Source organism: Ictalurus punctatus, chromosome 1, assembly GCF_001660625.3.
Source record: "Ictalurus punctatus breed USDA103 chromosome 1, Coco_2.0, whole genome shotgun sequence".
NCBI classification, from domain to species: Eukaryota; Metazoa; Chordata; class Actinopteri; order Siluriformes; family Ictaluridae; genus Ictalurus; species Ictalurus punctatus.
Genome location: NC_030416.2, coordinates 8,453,602 through 8,476,403, shown reverse-complemented (window position 1 = coordinate 8,476,403; position 22,802 = coordinate 8,453,602). Strand labels below are relative to the sequence as shown.

General features: G+C 44.3%; 1 protein-coding gene across 5 annotated transcripts in view; it reads left to right on the top strand.

Annotated features, from left to right (window-relative positions):
- The first annotated feature begins 19,059 nt into the window (after positions 1-19,059).
- The window catches only part of snx27b (sorting nexin 27b), a 34,768-nt gene continuing 31,025 nt past the window's right edge, over positions 19,060-22,802 (top strand). For all 5 annotated transcript variants that reach the window (XR_008396420.1, XR_008396425.1, XM_017476507.3 and 2 more), the window contains exon 1: positions 19,060-19,468. Coding sequence is in view for 3 of the 5 variants with exons in the window: in XM_017476507.3 (XP_017331996.1) it covers positions 19,182-19,468 (287 nt within the window). In the remaining 2 variants the exon portion in view is untranslated. The remainder of the gene's footprint in view (positions 19,469-22,802) is intronic.

Here is a 22,802-nt window from a genome sequence, read left to right as displayed (position 1 = left end):
CCACTACTCCTGGATGGGTCTTAATCTCGTGGTGGACCAGCTGCGTCATCCCTGGGGAGGTGGAAAAAACATCAGTGAACTGGTCCACCAACCCCGTCAGCTCCAGTCTTTGTGTGGGGGTGAGGTCTTCACACTGCTGGACCAAGGCACCTTCATTGTGATCTGTGTCTAGGGTAGTGAATGCAGACAATACTGGGGTAGGCTCGATCCACTTCTTCAGAAGGTTTATGTGGTAAATTTTTGTTTCCCCTCGCCAACAGGGCTGCTGCAGGTGATAGTTCACAATGCCCCTCCTCTCGAGGACTGTATATGGGCCCTGCCATCGGGCTAGAAGCTGTTTGGAACTAGCAGGAGTACCCGATCGCCAGGCTGAAACTCTCATGGTTGCACCGTGCGATTGTACGCTCATTTCTGTTCCTCCCGGGTGGCTCTCATATGTTCCTGGATGATCATTCTGTGGATAAGCATTCCTTGGATGCTTGTGGGCTCTCCCGGATGGCGAAGAGGACTTACGGGGTCCCAGTTCCTTCCTTCCTCATCTACCACCCAGCGCAGCATCCGTTTCAGGGTTTGGTTAAACCATTCACCGAGCCCATCAGTTTGTGGGTGGTAGACGGATGCCTTCAGGTGTTTTACCTGCAACAGCCGACAAAGATCAGACATTAGTTATGACGCAAATGGCGTACTTTGGTCTACACGGCTGAACAAGAGCACCAGTTCATTAGCAATGTTGCGGGAGGTGACTTTACGTAGCGGCACCACCTCAGGGTACCTGGTGGCGCAGTCCACAAAGACCAGTATGTATTCATGACCCCGGGCAGATTTCGGGAGCAGCCCCACGAGGTCCATGCCGATCCTCTCGAAGGGGACGCCTATGATGGGGAGAGGGATAAGGGGGGCTCGTGGGGGCTTCCTCAGGGCAGTGCAGAAGCCCTGGCTCTCTGCTTCCATTCCCGGCCAGATAAAGAGGTCTTTCACTTTTTCCAGAGTGTTTCCTGCCCCCAGGTGGACCCTGAGTGGATGGGCATGGGCCAGGTGCATCAGTATTTGGGTCCTTGTCTTGGGGAACACCAGGAGGTCCACGACTTCACCTGTGTGGCTGGTCCGGTGGTAAAGCAGGCCTCCCCTGACTAGAAAGTAGGTTGTGGGGAATCTCTGGTCCGGACTCTGGTTGACCCCTTCGATCTGACACACCTGTGCCCAGCAATGCTTCAAACGGTCGTCCTCCTTCTGCTCTTGCCCAAAGTTCCCCTGCCATTTCACCTGTTAGAACACAGACAATATCGGGTTAGTATATGTGTGTGGCTCACCTTCTGCCATGGCGTCCCCCTCATCTTGAGTCATGTAAGCCTGCCGGACTCGTACCTCCTTCGCTCGCTGAGGTGCCATCTTGGTATTGGGAGCTGGGCTGGTCGGAAACCCTGGCCAGTCTCTTCCCAGGAGCAGCGGTACTGGAAGATCGGGGATGGTGCACACCAAGAGTGGCCAGGTGCCTGCTCTTCCTTGTATTTGTACCTCGGCTGCGGGGACTTTTCCGTGCATCCCTATGTACGCAGATCACCGTGATGCCGCGACTGCATCTCCGGGTCATACATATATGTATGTTACAGCCTTATTCCAAAATGGATTAAATTCATTATTTTCCTCAAAATTATACAAAAAATACCCCATAATGACAATGTGAAAGAAGTTTGTTTGAAATCTTTGCAAATTTATTAAAAATAAAAAACAAAAAAAGCACATGTACATAAGTATTCACAGCATTTGCTCAATACTTTGTAGAAGCACCTTTGGCACCAATTACAGCCTCAAGTCTTTTTGAGTATGATGCTACAAGCTTGGCACACCTATTTTGGAGCAGTTTCTCCCATTCTTCTTTGCAGGACCTCTCAAGCTCCATCAGGTTGGATGGGAAGCGTCGGTGCACAGACATTTTCAGATCTCTCCAAAGATGTTCGATCAGGTTCAAGTCTGGGCTCTGGCTGGGCCACTCAAGGACATTCACAGAGTTGTCCTGTAGCCACTCCTTTGTTATCTTGGCTGTGTGCTTAGGGTCGTTGTCCTGTTGGAAGATGAACCTTCACCCCATTGTGGACAACCAGTAATTCCAAGCGTCTGACAGTAGATTTTTTGAAGATATAGATTTTTTGAAGATAATTTTGAAGATCTAAAATTATTTAGTATGAGATATGAGATATTATTTAGTATGAGATGAGTATATAGACAAAAAGTAATGTGAAGAAATCACAACGGTGGCAAATATTTTTTAACAGCACTGTATGAAACTCTGTAAAAACTACAGTATCCCAAGTTCAGGACTGAGCCAGGGACCCTGGAGCTGAGATACAGCAATACTATCTGCAACCCTTCAGTGTGGTGTAATGGCACTCAGCTAAGAGCGAGACCTATAGTTCCAGCTGTCAAATGGTGAACTGTCTGGATTTTCTCTGTTAAGTTACAGTATCTTACAAACTACAATTTATATAGTGTGGTGCCTCCAAACCATACTCAAATTTGCTTTGGTACCTTGTTGTTCCTAATAAAATTACCTTTTAACAAACATAGGTTATGAACTGGTTTCTTTCACTACGTATTACCAGTGTGCGTAAAAATTCACTTAGGAGCACACAAGGTAGCAAGTAAAAAGGAAAACAAATATTTCTTTCTAAATAAATTAAACTTATTCAAAGAAAAATAACTATTTACTTTAGGATTAAACAAAGACAATAAAATACTTAACCCTTCTTCTGTCTTACTAGAAGAAATAAAATAAAATAAGAAAAGAGAATGAAAGAAAACAAAGAGAAAGGGGGAGAAAAGAATGGAAATAAACTAAATCACACAGGGTTAGAAAATTCCTAACTGACCCTCAAACAAGCACGCGGGATGAGTCAGAAAATTTTTAAGTGACATGATAAAAACACATCAAGAAGGCTCAATTCACAAACAACATTCCAGTTTTAATAGCAGGAGGCACACCTAATTCCACCTGTTCAATCAGTTGAGCTTGGCTTTCAATAGACTCAGGTGTGGCTTCTGCAATAGAACAAAACAGCACAACAACTATACACTATAGAGCAAAACAGCACAGAAATTATGCACTATAGAGCAAAACAGCACACCAACTATACACTATAGCGCAAAACAGCACAGAAACTATACACTGTAAAGCAAAGAAGTACAGAAACTATACACTAAAGAGCTAAGTACAATAACTTGACACTACAGAGCTATACACACTGCAGAAACAAACAAATAAAAAAACTGGAAATTTCTTCCTAATGTGCATTTTCACTGAGCTAAGGATTTTCATTTTTGCTAGAGGGCTGCATTAGAAGCATAAACATTTCACACGGACCATTCAGATAGTAAATGCTTCCATCTTGTGGAGTTCTTTTTACAGTCATGCAAACAAATGCTTTATGAAGTCACAGACGTGAAAATTTTAAAGTGACATGATTAAAACACATCAAGAACACTCAATTACATACAACATACAGTATACATTATAGAGCAGGGGTGTCTAATCTCATTTGCAAAGGGCCAGTGTGGGCGCATGTTTTCATTCCAAACAAGCAGAAGCCACACCTAGTTCCACCTGTATAATCAGTTGAGCTTGGCTTTCAACAGACTCAGGTGTGGCTTCTCATAGATGGAATGAAAACCTGCACCCACACCATTTCTGGATAAGATTTAACTCCCCTCAAATAGAGCAATACAGCACAGCAACTAAACAATATAGAGCAAAACAGCACAGAAACTGTACACTATAGAGCAATACAGCACAGAAACTACAGTATACATTATAGAGCAGGGGTGTCTAATCTTATTCTCAAAGGGCCGGTTTTAACACCCCTCAAATAGAGCAATACAGCACAGCAACTATACACTATAAAGCAATGAAGCACAGAAACTAAACACCATAAAGCAATACGGTTCAGTAACTACACACTATAGAGCAATACCGCACAGCAACTATACACTATAGAGGAAAACAGCACAGAAACTGTACACTAAAGAACAATACAGCACAGAAACTAAACGCTATAGAGCAATACACTTCAGAAACTACACACTAAAGAGCAATACATCATGGAAAATATACATTATAGAGCTAAGTACAATAACGACACAACACAGCTATACACACTGTAGAAACAATCAAACAAAAAAAAAATGGAAATTTCTTGACTTTAGGATTTTCATTTCTGCTAGAGGGCTGCATTAAAAGTGTAAAGATTTCACACAGACCATTCAGATAGTAAATGCCTCCATCTTGTGGACTTCTTTTTTCAGTCATGCAATCAAATGCTCTGTGAACAAACTGAATGGTGGCATCGTCTGAATCGCACCAGAAATATAAATCAGTCCACTTAAAGCATTTAAAAATATTACAAAATATTTACCACACTCATTACACTAAAAATCTTTTTTATTGTCACAAAATAATTTTGTTAAACTTTCATTATTACAGCACATTTGCCTCTATCCACTGAAGCCCAAACATTGATAAAGTCATCATCACCAAATTAGTGCACGTTTCTACATATCTACAAAAAAATCTACTATATAGAGAAGTTAAGATTTATAAACTAAACAAAGTCAACATTTATGTGTGCATCAATTATAAACAATAAATGCAATAATAAATGCTTCAGTAGCCTAAGGTACACTTTTTGCAGCCAACAGTTTAAGCTCTTGGTTACTGCTAAGAAGGTTGGGGGTTCAAGCCCCAGCACCACCAATCTGCCACTGTTGGGCCCTCAACCCTCTCTGCTCCAGGGGCACTGTATCATGCCTGACTCTGCGCTCTTACCCCATCTTCCTAATAAGCTGGGATATGCGAAAAAATTATTTCACTGTGCTGTAATTGGTATGTGACAAATAAAGCCTGCTTCTTCTTCTATAAGCAAATTGCCCGGTAAGTTTTTCTAAGCATCCTTGAGAATGTGCCACGGTTCTAACTGAGACTTTGACTGTCATTCTTGCTTCTGATTTTGTAGGTAAAACCTGACTGTCACGAGTTCCCCTTTAAGCAGTGTGCTGTGGAGCATGTGAGCGTGCGTGCACGAGCAGGTGCGCGAGCACCTGCTTTTCCCTTGTGGACAATTGTGACATCTCGACACGTGCATTTGTTTAAGTTTCTGTTATGTCTCCTCCCCGTTCTGTCATTGGTTGTAGTTTCACATGTGTCTGAATTGCCCTCAGCCGTCAGCCATTACAACACTGATTATCTCCGCATATATACCGCGCGCCTCCCAGCACACAACGCGGAATATTGAATGAGTTATAGTAGATTAGTTTAGAGTCCTTACGATAGAGAACCACAGTCAGTCCATAGTTTCATGTTTCATGTTTCGATTCATAGTCATAGTTCATGTCATGTTTCATGTTTAGGTTCGTTTGTTAAGTTCACGCTGGTTTCTCTGCTACCAGCCCCTCGCTGTTGTTTATGTTTCATGTTTGGTATATCGACCCTGTATCCCGTGACCACGACTTTGATTCCTGCCTTGCCTCGTTTATGCCTGTTTTACTGGATTACGTTTTTGGATCACGTTCTGGATTTACCTGCCTGTGTTTCTCTCAATAAAACTGTTGTTCAACCTGCAATTGCAACCTATCTTATCTCCGTTGCGTCACAAAACGTGACAGAATATTCTGCCCATCATGGATGCAGCACGTGAATGAAGAGAACGCAGAACCCGGAGGTCCACGCCAATCATCCCCGCCTTGGATTCTATGCAGTTCTCGCAGTGGACTTTCATGGACCTTCCCAATCGGTATGATGGCTTCTTTGGTTATCTGGACTATTTTATGATAGACTGCCAGAGTTACTTCTCAAGCCTGTTTGACCTGAAGCCAAGGGAGAGACAATGGATTAAGTTCATGATGTCCCAATTTTTTGGCCCAGCTAACAAGTGGGCACAGCGAGTAGCAGTCATGAAACCCCGGGTACTGGAGGACAGTAGGTAGTTTTCGGACCTGTTTCTGAGGGAGTTTGGAGAACCAGGGCAGAGCTTCAACTTGGATGAGCTGTTGAAGGGAGTTCATGTGGCGAACAGTGCTGATCTTCCAATCCACATGCATTATGAGCGGATGAGCCACCAAGTTGATGTTAACACGGACAACCAAGTCCCTGAGGTCCAGGTCAAGTCTCAAGTTTCTGAAATCCAAGTCAAGTCTCAAGTCTCTGAGGTCCAAGTCCAAGTCAAATCTCCAGTCCCTGAGGTCCAAGTCCAAGTCAAATCTCCAGTCCCTGAGGTCCAAGTCCAAGTCAAATCTCAAGTCCCTGAGGTCCAAGTTCAAGTCAAGTCTCAAGTTCCTGAGGTCCAAGTCAAGTCTCCAGTCTCTGAAATCCAAGTCAAGTCTCAAGTTCCTGATGTCACACCGAAGTCTACTGATATGGCCGACCAAGTTCTGCTCACGCCCAAGTCTAACGACACGGCCAACCACGTTCTGCTCAAGCCCGAGTCTACCGACCCGGTCGCCCAAGTTCAGCCCACACCCAAGTCTACCGACCCGGTCGCCCAAGTTCAGCCCAAGTCTAATGACACGGCCGACCAAGTTCTGCCAAAGCCCGAGTCTGCCGACATGCACAGCCAAGTTCTGCTCACGCCCGAGTCTGCCGACACACACAGCCAAGTTCTGCTCACGGCCAAGTCTGCCGACATTCACAGCCAAGTTCTGCTCACGCCCGAGTCTGCCGACACGCACAGCCTAGTTCTGCTCACACCCGAGTCTACCGACTCGGCCGCCCAAGTTCTGCCCATGCCCAGGGTTCACCTGTGACCTCAGAGCCCCAGCCTGAAATCTACGAGGAGATCTCAACTCCAGAGCTGCAACCTTCCTGTTCAGCTGTGGACGTCGCTCAGCCTCCCCGCTCAGCTGTGGACATCGCTCAGCCTCCCCGCTCGACTGTTAACGTTGTTCAGCCTCCCCGCTCGGCTGTGGACATCGCTCAGCCTCCCCGCTCGGCTGTGGATGTCGCTCAGCCTCCCCGCTCGGCTGAGGTCGTCGCTCAACCTCCTCGCTCGGCTGAGGTCGTCGCTCAGCCTTCCTGCTCCATGGCAAACATCGTTCCCCCCTCCTGCTTTTTTGTTTCGCCAAGAACGCCGTGTGGTCTCCAGGCTCTGCTTGGGATATTCTGCCGAGGGGGCCGGGGCCGCCAATGGAGATGAATGTTTCATGGCACTCCAGGAGGAGTTACTGGATTACGTTTTTGGATCACGTTCTGGATTTACCTGCCTGTGGGTCTCTCAATAAAACTATTGTTCAACCTGCGATTGCATCCTACCTTATCTCTGTTGCGTCACGAAACGTGACACTGACATCATGTTTTTTTTTATTTTGTTTTGTTTTTTTTAAAGGGGTGCAATATCTAATACAGTATACTGATCAGCCATAATTAAAACCACCTCCATAATATTGTGTAGGTCCCCCTTGTGCCACCAAAACAGCTCTGACCCTTTGAGGCATGGACTCCACAAGCAGCAGATCCTTTAAGTCCTGTAAGTTGCAAGGTGGGGCCTCCATGGATTGGAGTTGTTTGTCCAGCACGTTCCAGAGATCCTTGATCGGATTGTGATCTGGGGAATTTGGAGACCAAGTCAACACCTTGAAATCTTTGTCATGTTCCTCAAACCAGGAACGTGAAAAACTTTTGCAGTGTGGCAGGGTGCATTATCCTGCTGAAAGAGGCCACTTGAATTAGGGAATACTGTTGCCATGAAGGGGTGTACTTGGTCTGCAACAATGCTTAGGTAGGTAGTACGTGTCAAAGTAACATCAGACGAGGCCACCTTCTTCCACTGCTCCATGGCCTAGTTCTGATTATAGGGCAGTTGTGGCTCAGCGTTTTGGAATCACTAAGTTTAAAAATGTGCTGTATAAGTGCAGACCACTTACCATTGTGATGCTCACATGCCAATTGTAGGTGCTTTCAGCGGTGGACAGGGGTCAGCTGGGGCATTCTGACCGGTCTGCAATTACGCAGCCCCATACACAGCAAGTTGTGATGCACTGTGTGTTCTGACACCTTTCTATCATAAGCCTTTTCAGGATTATTTGTGCTACAGTAGCTCTTATACAGAACAGAACTGACTTAAATTTACATGGGGTCCTTGGGTAATTTCCTTTTTTACAGGTCACCCACTGTAACTGTATGTCCAGGTTGGTCAGGCCTCCTCTGAGAAAATTACAGGCTGATTAACCTACTGTTTTTTTCAAAAACTCAGTGGTCATCTGATCATTTTAGTCCCATGCACATGTCTGTGATTTTCTATGCTGGAAATAAATATTGTCGTGATGGACTGACAGCCGGCACACAAGAAATTAAAATCGCTCCTTCCCCGACTGCCACGCTGGCGCTGAAGAGACAGCCCTGCTTCAATGTTGTGGACAGTCAGGAAGCATGTGGTGATGGGGCGGAGCCGCCAACACACCCCCGGCCGATGACTGGTGCGCCACACGGGAAAATTCCACCATCCAGCGGACGAGGGGAGAGTATAAAGGTCCGCTCTTCCGCTCGACAGTGGGAATCCTCTCACATGACATGTGCGCGTGGCTTCCTGCCAGCTCTTAACATTGGTGACACTACGTGTGTTGACTAATCGGCATTGTGTGTGTGTGTGTGTGTGTTTGTTTCTCTCTTTCAGAAGACTCGGACCCGAGCGAAGCCTCCGCTCCGTAGCTGCACACGCGGCATTGCCTGACCACCGAGAAGAGCCCCCATTTTTCTGGAAAGCACTGGTGTGACTCCGGCAATCCCGCAGCCCACTGATCCCGCACCACACGCTGCCATGCCCACACCCAAGCACACAAGAGCACACACGTACACACTCACACTCACACTCATGCACACCCCTTGAACACCCTAAATCAGTGGTCTCGGACTCGCAGCCCGGGGGCCAATTGCGGCCCGTGGAACGATATTTTGTGGCCCCCTACTTGAAATCAAAGCTTGTTGTTAGTGCGGCCCGCCCCCACTAACTTTTTCTCACATGCACCTGCGTGAGTCATTGCCCTGGGCGTTTTCATATTTTTTAACAGTTGTGGGCTACCTTACCTCAGGCTCGTGACAACAACACGAATTATCAACGTCGGTCACTTGAAACATGTTTTGGGAGTGTTACCCAGTGCAAATACGTTTTTTTTGTCACCCAGTCATGTCTTTTTCAAAACCCGCTGTGAAGAGAAAGATTGGCGATGAGCACAGACAATTTCAGGAGACGTGGGAAACGGAATATTTTTTTGTAGCGCACAGGAGCATTCCAACGTGTCTAATATGCACAGATAAAGTTGCGGTGCACAAGGAGTATAACATCAGACGTCATTATTCAACTAGACATGCTGAGGAGTATGCAAAATACCAGGGAGATGAGCGAGTGGACCGGGTCGCCAAACTTAAAACATGTCTACTGAGGCAACAAGATTTTTTCAAGAAAGCAAGCAAAGAGAGTGATGCAGCAGTCGAAGCTAGCTACGTGGTGAGTGAGATGATTGCTAAGGCAGGAAAGCCATTCAAAGATGGCGAGTTCATCAAACAGTGCATGTTACAGGCTGCAAGTATAGTCTGTCTGGAAAAGAAAGGTCAGTTTAGCAACATCAGCCTTTCAGCCAACACAGTGGCAGAGCGCATTTCTGACCTGTCGGATAACATTTACGATCAACTGCGTGAGAAAGCTAGACATTTCCATTCATACTCAGTCGCTCTTGATGAGAGCACAGACGTCAATGACACTGCGCAGCTCGCAATATATGTCCGTGGTGTTGATGACAATTTTGAAGTGATGGAGGATTTGCTCACAATAATTCCAATGCATGGCCAGACCACCGGTCAGGAAATATTCCACCAGCTGTGTGATGCCATTGTGGATGCCGGCTTACTATGGAAGAGTTTTGCTGGAATAACAACCGACGGAGCACCATCAATGACAGGGAGGAGAAATGGACTGGTGGCACTTGTTCAAAGAAAACTGGAAGAGGAGGGTGTGGAAGAGGCCATTGCTTTGCACTGCATTATCCATCAGCAGGCCCTTTGCAGCAAATGCCTTAAGTTTGACAATGTGATGTCTGACGTTGTGAAATGCATCAACCATATCAGATCCAGGGGCTTAAAGCACCAGCAGTTCCGTACCTTTTTGGAGGAAATAGAGTCAGCATATGAGGATGTGCTCTACTTCACCGAGGTACGTTGGCTTAGCAGGGGGGACGTATTGAAGAGGTTTTTTGAGTTGAGAGCAGAAGTGAAAGCCTTCATGGATAAGGATGGGATGGCTGTTCCTGTACTAAGTGATCCCAAATGGCTAATGGACTTAACTTTTCTTGTTGAAATCACACAGAACCTGAATGTACTGAACAAGAAGTTACAAGGCCAGGGCCAGCTTGTCAGTGTTGCATATGGCAGTGTGAGAGCATTCTCCACAAAACTTGTGTTATGGAAAGCCCAGCTTTCTCAGACAAACCTCTGCCATTTCCCAGCATGCAAGGCGCTCATGGATTCAGGCACACCATTCAGTGGTGAGAAGTATGCTGATACCATTTTAAAGCTACAGGAAGAATTTGATCACAGGTTTGCAGACTTCAAGACACACAGAGCCACGTTTCAAATTTTTGCTGACCCCTTCTCCTTCGATGTGGAAGATGCCCCCCCTGTGGTTCAGTTGGAGCTAATTGACCTGCAGTGCAGTTCTGAACTCAAAGCCAAGTTCAGGGAGGTGAGTGGAAAAACAGACAAGCTTGGACAATTTATGAGAGAATTGCCCCCCACGTTCCCTGAGCTTTCCAAGATGTTCAAGCGAATCATGTGCCTTTTTGGGAGCACCTATCTGTGTGAAAAGCTCTTCTCCACTATGAACTTTAATAAATCAAAGTTCAGGTCCATACTTACAGATGAGCATCTTCGAGCCATACTGAGGGTCTCAGTTGCTTCCTCCCTCAAGCCAAATGTGGCTCAGCTGTGTAAGAGGCAGCCCTGCCAAGTCTCTGGCTGCAAGGAGTAGGCGGAAATAAGAGAAACCTATGTTCTGAAGAACCGTTCATGTTCTGCATGTTCTGAATAGTTAGTACTAAAGATTAAGAAGATTGGATCGGTTGTACTGTTTTTGGAATACTTGAAATCCTTTTTTTGTGGAATACTTGATGCGGCCCAGCCTCACCCATACTCTACCTCCAGCGGTCCCCAGGTAAATTGAGTTTGAGATCCCTGCCCTAAATAAAGAAAACCTCAGTTTTTGCAACATTACAACGGCCTCCTGTGTGTCTGTGCTCCACCCACCGCTGGCTAATCTCCTTACACTGGTGGAGGATGCGGGCATGAGCACAGACCCACCCATCTTTAAAAAAGGGGGGGGGGGGGTTTCTTTCTGTCCTTAAAAAAAAAAAAAGAATGGATCCCGCATTGCAGAGCTTCTGGAGGCAAGTCTCCAGCAACAAACAGTGACACAGCAGCTCACGCACAGCCTACAGGCCACGACCCAAGAACTAGTGGCCCTGAAAACAGCAACTCCCGCAGCCTGCTCCTCGGAAGAGACTGGCCAGGGTTCCTGACCAGCCCAACGGCAAAATCCAGCAGGGCACTTCAGTGCCCAAAGGAGACAGTCAGATCTACTTGGCGCAAGATGAGGGGAATGCCACAGCAGAAGGTAAGCCGCACACACACACTAACCCAATGTTGTCTGTGCTCCAACAGGTAAACCGGCAGGGAAATTTTGGGCAGGAGCAGAAGGAGGCAACCTGAAGTGTCACTGAGGAAGCAGCACCCTTCGAGCTAACGCTATTACATTAATTTACATTAATTTCTTCTAATCTCTATACTTTAAAATTATTTACCTTACGTTATACAAATATAACTGACACCACTTTAGATAAAACAATCGTAACGTTGCGCTGTCGCAAATTTGATCTGTATTTTGTTTTTGTTTTTTTACAAAACATCCGCGACTAGCTTGTAGCCCGTAGCCCGCTAGCATCATCTACCGCTAGCCTTGCTTACGTTTCACATTTCTCACTTACCGCTGTTCTGTTTTTAAAAAAAAACAAAACAAATATGTCTGCTGTCTCTCCGGTTTTGAGTGCAGATGAGGACTCGCTTGAGCTTCACATGGTGCGGCTGGAACTGGAGGATGTGGAGAAGCAGATCCGCGGCCTACTCGACAAGCAGGCCCAGCTGCTGGAGTGACAAACTGCGCTGGAAACATCTTGTGCCTCTGCCCACATATCCAAGGTAAGTACACAGCGTGGTATTTCCACTCCCAGCCCCTCTACGCCGTGTGATTCTCTGTGCAGGGACCGTGCACCTAGGACTTTCCCAGCCGTGGTCTCCGTCACGCCGGCGCCAACACACCTCGGGTCTTGGGTGAACCAGCAGCGAAAGGCGCGGGCTGGACCCTCTCCACCTCCGGTGTTCGAGATTCCAACCAGGAACCGCTTCGCCCCTCTCCGCCAGACCAGACCCAACGCTGTGATCGTCGGGGACTCCATTGTGCGGAACGTCCGTGTAGCCTCATCTAAAGGTAAGGTGCGCACACACTGTTTTTCTGGTGCTTGTGTCCTTGATGTCACTGCGCAGGTATCCGGGATCCTGAAGAAGGACGAGCGCATTGGAGCGGTTGTGCTGCACGCGGGGACGAACGACACCAGGCTGCGGCAGACGGAGGTTCTGAAGAGGGACTTCTCCAGCCTGATCGAAACGGTACGAGGCAGATCACCCACCGCGAAGATCATCGTCTCTGGACCTCTTCCCACATACAGACGTGGAGCAGAAAAGTTCAGTAGACTTCTAGCATTAAATGATTGGTTAGTCTCTTGGTGTAATGAGCAGAATCTGGTGTTTGTCAATAACTGGAATCTGTTCTGGGAGCGTCCTAGGTTGTTTCGTCCTGATGGCCTGCACCCCAGCAGCCTTGGAGCGGAACTGCTTTCAGACAACATTTCCAAGGCGCTACACTCCAAGTGACTGCCTACCGTAAGTACATCTTCCAATAATAACAACATTCAGTATAATCAATGTTCAACTAAAAATCTGGCAAAGGTAATACATACTATGGAGACTGTGTCTGTTCCCCGAGCTATACAAATATATAGAAAATCTCGGAAAGTCTATCTTCGTAACCTAATTAACATAAAATTAAATCATATTGAATGCACAGCCAGCACTTTTGATCTGAGGCTAGGACTATTAAACATTAGATCTCTTGCGTCTAAGGCTCTTATTGTTAACGACATCATTACTGATCAGGAATGTAATTTAATGTGTTTAACAGAAACTTGGATTAAACCAAACGAGTACATAGCATTAAATGAAGCCAGTCCTCCTGGATACAGTTATGTACATCAGCCTCGTTCAACTGGTAGAGGAGGAGGTGTTGGACTCATCCATAGTAAAAATCTAGTCGTCACACAAAAACCTAAGCATAAGTTTAATTCTTTTGAAATTCTTTATACCAGTATAAGTTATGTAGCCACAAAAAATAAGTCAATTCCTCTAATTATTATTTACAGACCCCCAGGGCCATATACTGAATTTCTTAGTGAATTTGCAGACTTTGTCTCAAACCTGGTTGTGTCTGTAGATAAAGCATTAATCGTCGGAGACTTTAATATTCATTTTGATAACCTGGAAGACCCTCTAAGAATAGCGGTTGTGTCCATCTTAGATTCAGTAGGGATTAATCAGAACGTAATCGGGCCTACTCATAATGGTGGTCACACTCTTGACCTCATACTAACATACGGACTAAGTATAGAAAATATTATCATTTTTCCGCAGCCTGAAGTTGTCTCAGACCATTATCTTATCTCGTTCATAATACGTATTGATCATAATATTTCCACCTCGTCTCGCTACCGCGTAAAACGTACCTACACATCAGGTACTGCACCGAGCTTCATAAATAACCTCGCAGAAACATCAATTAGATTTGGATCACCGTCAGATCACACAGAACTCGATCAGGCGACTGAAAGCTTGGAGTCAACACTCCGCTACACGCTAGATAGAGTGGCTCCACTCAAAAGGAAAATAATTAGAGAAAAAAAATTAACACCCTGGTATAACGATCAAACGCGAACCTTAAAACAGACAACTCGACAATTAGAACGTAAATGGCGTCAAACCAAACTGGTGATATTTCAAACAGCATGGAAGGAGAGCCTACTGAAATATAGGAAATCTCTTGGCGATGCTAGAAAAATCTATTTCTCCACCTTAATAGGAGACAACAAAAACAATTCTAGATTCCTTTTCAACACAGTAGCAAAATTAACTAGGAATAAAACCACTACAGAGATAAACACTCAATCATTACATAGCAGTGAAGATTTCATGAAATTTTTCAATGATAAGGTTGAAAATATTAGACGTAAAATACAGGCCATTAAATTAAAACTGGACAGTACTGTAACAAACCCATTACATGACAATGTAGCAATATCAGATCAATGTTTAGAGTGTTTTGCTCCGCTTAGAGAGACCGAACTAGCTACATTAATCTCTTCAGCCAATTCATCAACTTGCATACTAGATCCCGTACCTACATGTTTGTTTAAACAGATTGGTCCAGGAGTAATTGAACCACTTCTAAATATAATCAATTCTTCCCTAAGCACTGGCTATGTACCTAAATCACTTAAATTAGCAGTTATTAAACCCTTGATTAAAAAACCTGATCTTGACCCGTCTCAATTGTCCAACTATAGACCAAATCTCCCCTTCATCTCTAAGATTTTAGAAAAGGTTGTAGCAAAGCAGTTATGCTCGTACTTAGATAGGAATAACATTCATGAAATGTATCAGTCAGGATTTAGACCTCATCATAGCACACAGACAGCGTTAGTTAAAGTAGTAAATGACCTTCTACTGACTTACGATCAGGGTTGTATCTCGCTGCTTGTGTTACTTGACCTTAGTGCAGCTTTTGATACTATAGATCACACTATTCTCCTTGATAGATTAGAAAATGTTGTTGGTATTAAGGGAACAGTCCTCTCCTGGCTCAGGTCTTATCTGACCGATCGTTATCAGTTCGTAGATGTAAATAGTGAATTCTCCATGCGTACTGAGGTTACTTTTGGAGTTCCACAGGGTTCTGTTTTAGGCCCACTGCTCTTTACTTTATATATGCTACCCCTAGGTCAAATTATTCGTAAACATGGAATTAGCTTCCACTGTTATGCTGATGATAAAGTTGTATGTTTCAGCGAAGCCAGAGGACAGACAGAAGCTTAGTAAAGTTGAGGATTGTGTAAAGGACATTAGACATTGGATGTTAATTAACTTCCTTCTACTTAATTCTGATAAAACAGAAATACTTTTATTAGGCCCATGTGTAGCTAGAAGTATTCTTTCTGATCACATGGTTACTCTGGATGGTCTTTCTGTTTCATCATGTGCAGCAGTTAAAGACCTTGGAGTGATTATTGACTCCAGCCTATCATTTGATGCTCATGTAGATAATATTACTAGGATAGCCTTCTTTCATCTCAGAAATATTTCTAAAATATAGAAACATATTGTCACTGCATGATGCAGAAATACTAGTTCATGCATTCGTCACCTCTAGATTAGATTACTGTAATGCCATACTGTCTGGATGTTCCAGTAGGAATATAAATAAGCTCCAATTAGTCCAGAATGCAGCTGCTAGAGTCCTAACTAGAACTAGAAGATATGACCATATCACACCGATATTATCAATACTGCATTGGCTCCCAGTAAAATCTCGCATTCATTATAAAATACTTTTATTAACCTATAAAGCACTAAATGGTCTCGCGCCACAATATCTAAGCGACCTTTTGGTTTTATATGATCCGCCACGCCTACTTAGATCAAAAGATGCAGGCTATCTGACAGTACCTCGAATAGTGAAGGCTACAGCAGGGGGAAGAGCTTTCTCTTATAGAGCCCCACAGTTATGGAACAGTCTTCCTATTAGTGTTCGGGACTCAGACACAGTCTCAGTGTTTAAGTCTAAGCTTAAAACATATTTGTTTACTCAAGCCTACCCTGACTAGATTCTGTTCTACTACTTCGCAGTCATAATTATCTTTTTTCTCCCTCTCTCCTTTCGCCGAGCCCCACACGAATTTATGGATACTAGAGATCCTGATCCTTTCTGCCTCTGGATGGAGCTCAAATCTTCTTTAATTCCAGACTGCTGGGACTACGGCTGCTCTTAACGCCATACAGACTTCATATAAATCCATAATGAACTCTTTCACAATATCTGTTGTTACCCAGATGAGGATGGGTTCCCTTCTGAGTCGGGTTCCTCTCAAGGTTTCTTCCTCTTAAAACATCTTAGGGAGTTTTTCCTTGCCACCGTCGCCACTCAGTGGCTTGCTCAGTTGGGATAAATTCGCACCTTTAATATCTGTAAACCATGTTGATATTTCTGTAAAGCTGCTTTGAGACAATGTCTATTGTAAAAAGCGCTATACAAATAAAATTGAATTGAATTGAATTGAATTGGAGGATGACTGCCTGAAACACTGCTGGGCCCAGGTGTGACAGATAGAGGGGGTCGACCAGGACCCTGACCAGAGGCTCCCCTCCTCCTACTTCCTCGTTCGGGGTGGTCTCCTCTACCAACGAGCCTGCTGCCAAGGGACCAACAGCCAGTACACAAGAAATTAAAATCGCTCATTCTCTGACTGCCACGTTGGCGCTGAAGAGACGGCCCTGCTTCAATGTTGTGGACAGTCAGGAAACACGTGGCGGTGGCACACATATCAATGAAGCACACATATCAATGATCCTCCACCAGATGTTAAACACTTCGCGAGTCAATACAACTTAAATCTAAGAAAATAGAAAATCAATACAAAGGAAGACAAAACAACACAATACAGACAATACACAATACAAACATTATACCTGGTTAAAAGGTTAAAAGTTATTGATAATATGGTTTTTAAGCAGATACTTAAAACTTGGTAAAGATAAAACTTGGTAAAACTTGGCCATGTTGTGAATGAATGTGATTATATGCATCATTCATGCATATAACCCTCATGTCATGCGTAGAAAATACAATCCACTAGAAACTCTCTCCTCCTGTGATCATTTTATTGCCGTACAGATGCAAGATATTTTTATAGGATAGGCAACGTGTAAAAATTTTATTACTAACGTCTCCCTGCTAAACAAATCCAATCCAAATAAGACTTATATGGATCTTTTTTGCATGTTCTTACCATGTCCATGTGGGTTCCCCAGGGTCCTTCAGTTTCCTCCTTTTAATGAAGGGTCATTCATTTTGAATGAATCTTTTAAATGACTCGGGTATAACGAGATGTCTCAGAGAGTGCTTCGTTCATTTTGTCCATTCGTTTGTTTGTAATGTGAAAACCGCATGGATTCTGTACAGGAAACAGAAATGATTACTTCACCTCATGAGTCTCTTCTCCGTCTTATCATTTCTGTTTCCGCTACAGAGCCTATGCAGCTGTCACATGAAAAAAGATCAAAGGACCCGGTCCAGAAGACCGAGTTGAGTGGTGAATTAATCGTTTACATATTCTTGGCAACATTATCATTTTTTCCTTATTTGGAATATGATCAAAGTGTGCACAAGTAGACATGTTGGGGGAATTTGGCTGTTGAAAAATGAACAATTTTATTTAATTCTGCTCAAATGAACAAAATGACTTGAATAAAAATTTGTTCATTTTGCTGAACGAAATTCAAGATCCAATCGGTAAAATGATCCTATCTTCCCATCACTACCTCCTACTGTACCTCCCAAAATATGTTGATATTAGCTGTTCTAAATTGCCCCTAGGTGTGGATTGATGAGGGAAGGGATGTGTGTGTGTGTGTGTGTGTGTGTGTGTGTGTGTGTGTGTGTGTGTGTGATGCCCTGTGATGGACTGACTCTCTCCCATTGTTCATGGGATAGGTTTCAAAGCATCCTTTCTCCTTAAGATTAATGACTGATTAATGACTATGCAATCCACTTTATTATTTACACTGGACTCTGTGTCTATCCATCAGCGCTGATGACCCGCGTTTCTGAAAGCACTTCTGCGGGCTTTAACGGGAGAAAATTAAAAAATTCTATTCAGCTGACTGGAATAAAGTTGGTTTGATGTTGGACGTTTAATATTCGCGGATATGCGGAAATTAACGGTTCGCAGAGTACCTAGTCGTACACTGTACAGTTGGTTATATGACTGTACATCATTCCCTTTTATTAAGGGTTTATTTATTTATTAAGGGAAATTAAGGGTTCGCAGAGTACCTAGTTGTACACTGTATAGTTGTTTATATGACTGTACATCATTCCCTTCAATTGCTATTGAGTTTTAAATAATGGTAGATTTTGTGTATGGGCCCATTCTGCAGTGAAATTCATGTCTAATTTACATATGATTTAATAGCTTATGTTGATAAATATCAAAAATCTAAAAGGTGCACCTCATACCTGACACCTAGATGAACACTTTATAGTTGGTTATGTGACTGTAAGTCATTCCCTTCAAATGCTATTGAAGTTAGAAACGTGTTTAACAATGTCGTATGTAACTTTAGAGACGGTCTCTTAATTTCCGCATACACGTGAATATCAAACGTCCAACTTCAAACCGACTTTATTCCAATATTCAGTTGTACTTGGTTCTCTATCCACTCCAGAGCAAGACAATACACATTTCGTGCTTTTTGTGTGTTTATGCCTTGAGAAATAGAAGACAAAAGCTCGAACGTGCAGCGAATATCCCAATATAAAACCAACTTCACCGGGGTCCCGATCGTTTAATTTCGATTTCATTTCAGGGATACGTTTTTTTCTTCGTAAAACAAAGCAGGTGAGTCTTAATCATTGACAGAAAATGGAAAACTCAAATTTGTTGGCCCATTTCTCCACTTCATTAACTGCTGTTTGTATTACTCTTGTCGCACGGGACATTACGAGCCCTCTTCCATATCACTCCATAGTCAGCATACAGACGTCTTCCTGTATCTGTCCCCTGACTACATGTCCCATGATGCACAGTTTTGTTGTTACGTGAAGATGAAAACAGAAGAAGCGCCTCGTGACGCAAGACGGGGGGCGTGGCTTCATCTCTCTGGGCAGCGCTCTCGGGCAGCCGATAATCTAATGTATGACCGCGGAGTGTGAAAAAGCGGAGTCCTAACGGGGATTTTTCTTTTTAATTTTTTTCCCTGGATTTGGAACAACATGGCGGACGTAGTGGAGGGAGAGGACGTGCGCGTGAGTGTGCCCTCCGCGCTGCGCTCTTCACGGCACGGCTCCGGCGGGAATGTTACTGCGGGCCCGCGGCTCGTCCGCATTATCAAGTCAGACTCGGGCTACGGCTTCAACGTCCGCGGGCAAGTGAGTGAAGGTGGCCAGCTGCGGAGCATCAATGGCGAACTGTACGCGCCGCTGCAACATGTCAGCGCCGTGCTACCGGGCGGTGCGGCGGACAGAGCCGGGATCTCCAAGGGCGACCGCATCCTCGAAGTGTGAGTTTCGCTAAGCTGCTTCAGCACCAGTGTAGCTCCAGTTAGCCTGCTGTAGCTAATCTGCGGTGGACGCTGTCATTTAACTAGCAAGCAGCTCACCATATACTGAACTCGAGTTTAAGCATGACCCTCGAGTTTAGGCCAGCACTACGTTATATTGACAGACAATTCGGGACCAGTTTAGTTTGCTGCTGTATTTTACCGGACAAAAAAATAGCCAGATTATGGTGAGAGCTACCTTAAGCGCCCTGGGAGTGTTATTTAATTCCCACCCATATTCTGACAAGTCCCACCTCCTGCACTAGGATTGGCCATTGATATTCCTTGCACTGAGATTGGTGAAAAGTCATCCTCGTCAAGTTAGCTAGCCAATCCGAGCTCCGGAGACGGAATATGGGTGGTAAATAAATACATACAGTTTACATATGCTCCTTCTTGTGCTAGCCAGTCCACCAGACCGTGTTGACATTTTTGCTGTTTAGAGTCACGAGTGTGGTTGCTAGTCCGCGGGCCAGTTCGGAGCAATGTTTCAGCTCGGAAGGCAGCTATAAGAGCGGGTGCATGTTATAAATATGCGTATAAACACGAGCCGCCATTGAACTTTCCTGCTGAGTGTTAATTGTAAATAAGTGAGTAGACTTGTAGCTGAGTTAGCTCATATGTAACGAGCTCGGGGGGTCACGTGATCGACGTCAGTTTCTCACCGTAGGGGTTCAGGAGTTTAGAGCACCTGTGTGTAGAGAAGGCTTTAGGATGGACAGCTAAGGGGTTGTAATCAGGCGAAAGACTTTATTAAAAAAAAAAAATTCTCAGCAACAATCATGTTGATGATTTCTTGGCCTGCAGGTTTAAAGCTTTTTGAACTCTGATGACCTGAGCAGCTCTCAGTCTTTTCAGTTTTGCATTCTGAATATAATGCAGTCTTTGCAGCTGTTTTGAATGGCTGCCTCATTTGGAAGAAAAGGAGGTTTGTGTTGAAGGGCCTTGTCTCCATTATACATTCTGATCACACACAGCAGCAGCGTGCACAGACAGCCTCTCTCTTTCTTCAGCGTCCTGCAAAGCCAGTGCAGCTGTTTGCACCGTGAGGATCGTTTACAGAAAATAGTATTGTAGAGACATGGGCATCAGGTAGGAAATGCTTACAGAATGGTTGGTCTGGGTTGTTTTTTTTTTTTTTTTTTGCGCATCCCCATATGGTCAATTCCCATTCCCTGGTTTGGCAAAGGTACTCAGGTTTGCAGCAGTGATTCACCTACTTGGCATTGCTCTGTATGAAATGAGCGTGCATTTGATCTACATGTTGATATTCACAAGGGCATGTCAGTGATGCTGAGCTCGGTTGCTATGGCGAGGGATGCGTCTCTCTAAGGTTGGAGGCTTGAAAGCTAAGCTTCAGCACCAGCTCAGGGTCAACTGGGTGGGTGGGGAATGGAGCAATTTACAGAAAATCACATAACCTCCTTCTGTGTGTGAAGATTTTTCACTTTACGTTGGTCATGACCTAGAGGTCATGTCTCTGGAGTGATACGGCCAAGTGATCGGGTATGTTTGACCTCGATCCCATGAAATCAAAATCGAAGTTTTGCGCCTTTTGGTGCGAATATATAAGCTTATAAGCTTGTGCGCTCCAATAACTCGACAATTTGCGTTTAGACGCTAAACGAATTCAAAGTTTACAGTCTCTCTCTCTCTCTCTCTCTCTCTCTCTCTCTAGCACCAATATGGATAAGCAATTTTTGCTGACATCATTCTGCAGCTTCACATCAGATTTTCTGTCCAATCAAATGCTCTCTGGAATCTGAAGTGTCCCGCCCCTAACATTTATTAAAAAATCCATGCTACTAGCCTAACTGTAAAGTACGGCAAAGTATAGCTGTGATGTAAGCTAAACGCTATTGGCTGTTTAAAAGGGGGGGGCACTGACTTCATGTTTCGGTTCAAATTACGTCAGCACATCAAATAGCGCTGCACGTTTTAAGGCACTTCACAGAGACTTGAAAGTACCCATGAACTTTCGTGTTTTAGATCTCCACAAACTGCAGGTATGGCTCTAGAGTCACAGCTAGTTAAATTCAAACATGACTCAGATGTGTCGTTATGGTTGTGCAGCTCACAGTACGTTCATTTCCTTTTAAAACCATCTCTTAGTGTTAGAAAGTCAGCGTTTCTGAGCTTGTCTGCTTTCATTCCCGCTCTAAAACCTCGATCTAGGTGTAAGCATGTATGACGCCACTCCGAAAACATCATGAGCCAAGCAGGTGGAGTGTATACGATGTGTTGAAGAAGCAAGCATTGGGAGATATCGACGCATGTTATGTGTGTGTTATCCAGAAAAATTGTTACATATTCAAGTACAGTGTGTTTTAAAGCTTTTTGTGAATGTAAAAAGTCTGCAAAGTTTCAAAAATCAAAGTGCACGACAAATGGAGTTATTGGATCCCAAAAGAAGGAACCGATTCTGAACAGTGATTCCAGACTTACTTCATGTACTAACCAACGTAGGTTTGTAACAAAAAACCCCGCCTCTGGTCTTCATCAGCACTCGCTGACAGACGGAGCTGAAACTTGTTATGGTCGTGGGTGTTTCCTTTTCGACACACGCTGACCGCAGTAGACCAGTCACAACAGACTGGGACATTTAAATAATCAGAGCAGAGTATGCTCTCTGAAAGGAGGAGTTTAGAATGAATCATTTAGAATGGATAATTTAACGAGTCGTTTGTGACACTGGGGGGGGGGGGGGGTGCTGCAATTTAAATTGTGAGCACATTAAAGTGTTTTTTTGACCTTGGATGCATGTAAATCTATTGTATGAGACCTTTAAAACAACACATTTCAAAACCATAATAGTTGCACTTTAAGTCTTTTTTTTTTCCTTTTGCCCGCAAGTGGAACCTAATGCCCTCATTACCACAGGTAAGTGGGGGGACCTGGTAACAAATAACTCCCTGCATGGGAATAGTCTTTGGCACGGTGTTCATAAAGCACTGCTTGAGGTTACCGAACATGACAAAGCTGCAATGGACAAATTGCGCACAGAAATCCTACACAGCTGAAAATAAATAAACTCTCTAAACTCTCGGCTGTGCTTGAATGTTGTGGAAATCAGTCAAGCCCTGCAACACGCTCTGTCCAGTCCCTCCCAGATTTCGCAATGGCAGAAATGAATGAGAATCAAGCAAACTCCGAAATATTCAGAGAAGCTTACAATTTACATTTTTTTCAATTACTGCTGATTTTCCGCAGATTTGGGCCAAGACGCTTCATGTGACATGATCACAACGCGCATTCAGCCGAAGCATCTTCGATTCGCATACATCGAACATGAGTA